This window comes from Dromiciops gliroides, chromosome 3, assembly GCF_019393635.1.
Source record: "Dromiciops gliroides isolate mDroGli1 chromosome 3, mDroGli1.pri, whole genome shotgun sequence".
NCBI lineage: Eukaryota > Metazoa > Chordata > Mammalia > Microbiotheria > Microbiotheriidae > Dromiciops > Dromiciops gliroides.
The window spans coordinates 498,789,061-498,790,244 of NC_057863.1; the positions used below are offsets into that span (position 1 = coordinate 498,789,061).

General features: G+C 38.2%; 1 protein-coding gene across 1 annotated transcript; it reads right to left on the reverse strand.

Annotated features, from left to right (window-relative positions):
- Window positions 1-439: 439 nt before the first annotated feature.
- Window positions 440-676, reverse strand: LOC122747825 (40S ribosomal protein S21-like). The gene has a single exon (XM_043993643.1). The coding sequence runs from the start codon at window positions 674-676 to the stop codon at window positions 440-442; it is 237 nt and encodes a 78-aa protein (XP_043849578.1).
- Window positions 677-1,184: the final 508 nt, after the last annotated feature.

A 1,184-nucleotide genomic window follows, 5' to 3' on the forward strand; every position in this document is an offset into this window, starting at 1 on the left:
AGGACATAAGAAGGCAAAGAGAAGATTTCAGTGCCTATTCATATTCCCTTTAAAAAATCCATCAATATAAATAGCAACCCACATGCCTCTTTTCCCTACATTAGGGAAACTATGAGAAAAAGCAACCCAAAATTTTTATGAGAATAAGCTACACTCACATGTACATGAGAACAAGCAGACTTTTATAAACAATATTCTATAGCACCTCCCATCTTTATAATCACACACTTGACTCAAAGGTATAGAGAATACATTTAACTATTTTAAAAAGTGTTTGATTTGGTAATACTAAGAGCCAACATTTATATAAGAATTTTAAGGTTTGCAAAACACCTGACAAATATAATCTCATTTTATCCTCACCAAAACGCTGGGAGGCAGGTGCAATTTTTTTTTTGCCGTTTTTCTGATTTATTAAGACATATTCCACAAGGTTTCTTCAATTAGAAATTCTTTGAAACAATATTGGAGAATAGTCATCAGATTCTTCCATTCTACGAATTGCTCCACAAATTGCATAAATTTTAAATTGGCCATTGAATCTGCCTGTGACCTTGTCAACCTCGGCCACATTCACCTGGATGGACATATGGTCTTTGGCCCCGATGATCGTGTTGCTCGTGGAGCACTTCCGCGGCACGTACAGGTCCACGAACTCGCCAGCGTCGTTCTGCATGTTGGCTGCTGAGGGAACCGAGTGCAAACTCGAAAGCGGCGGAAGAGAAAAAGCAGCAAGTGCAATTTTTAATCCCCATTTTATATCTGAGGAAACTGAGACAGAGATTGTGACTCTTGCCCAGGGTCACACAGCTAGTGAGTGTCTGAGGATGTATTTGTACTCAAGTTTTCCTGACTCTAGGTCCAGTACTCTATCTACTATGCCACCTTACTGCCTCTAGGGAGTGTAAAGTCTCTTCTACCAACTTAAAGTCTCTTCTACAAAAAAAGGTGTCTCCCACGCATACGTCAAATGCATATGAGTGTCTTTAAATAATATAAAAATAGCAGTAACTTTATTCAAAGACAAACAAGGAATAAAATAATAAGGCATAAGTTTTCCAAAGGCATCTGCCACTGTCCTAGATGATCTAGCACAAGTCCAAATGAAAGTGATAGATAACGAGGTCCTCTGAATGTTCTGGTTTTGGATAATATTGAACTATTTCCATTAATCCCTAGTACTG

What these genes read in the sequence shown, in the direction of transcription:
- LOC122747825 (XM_043993643.1), bottom strand. Translation starts at nt 676, where the DNA reads ATGCAGAACGACGCTGGCGAGTTCGTGGACCTGTACGTGCCGCGGAAG.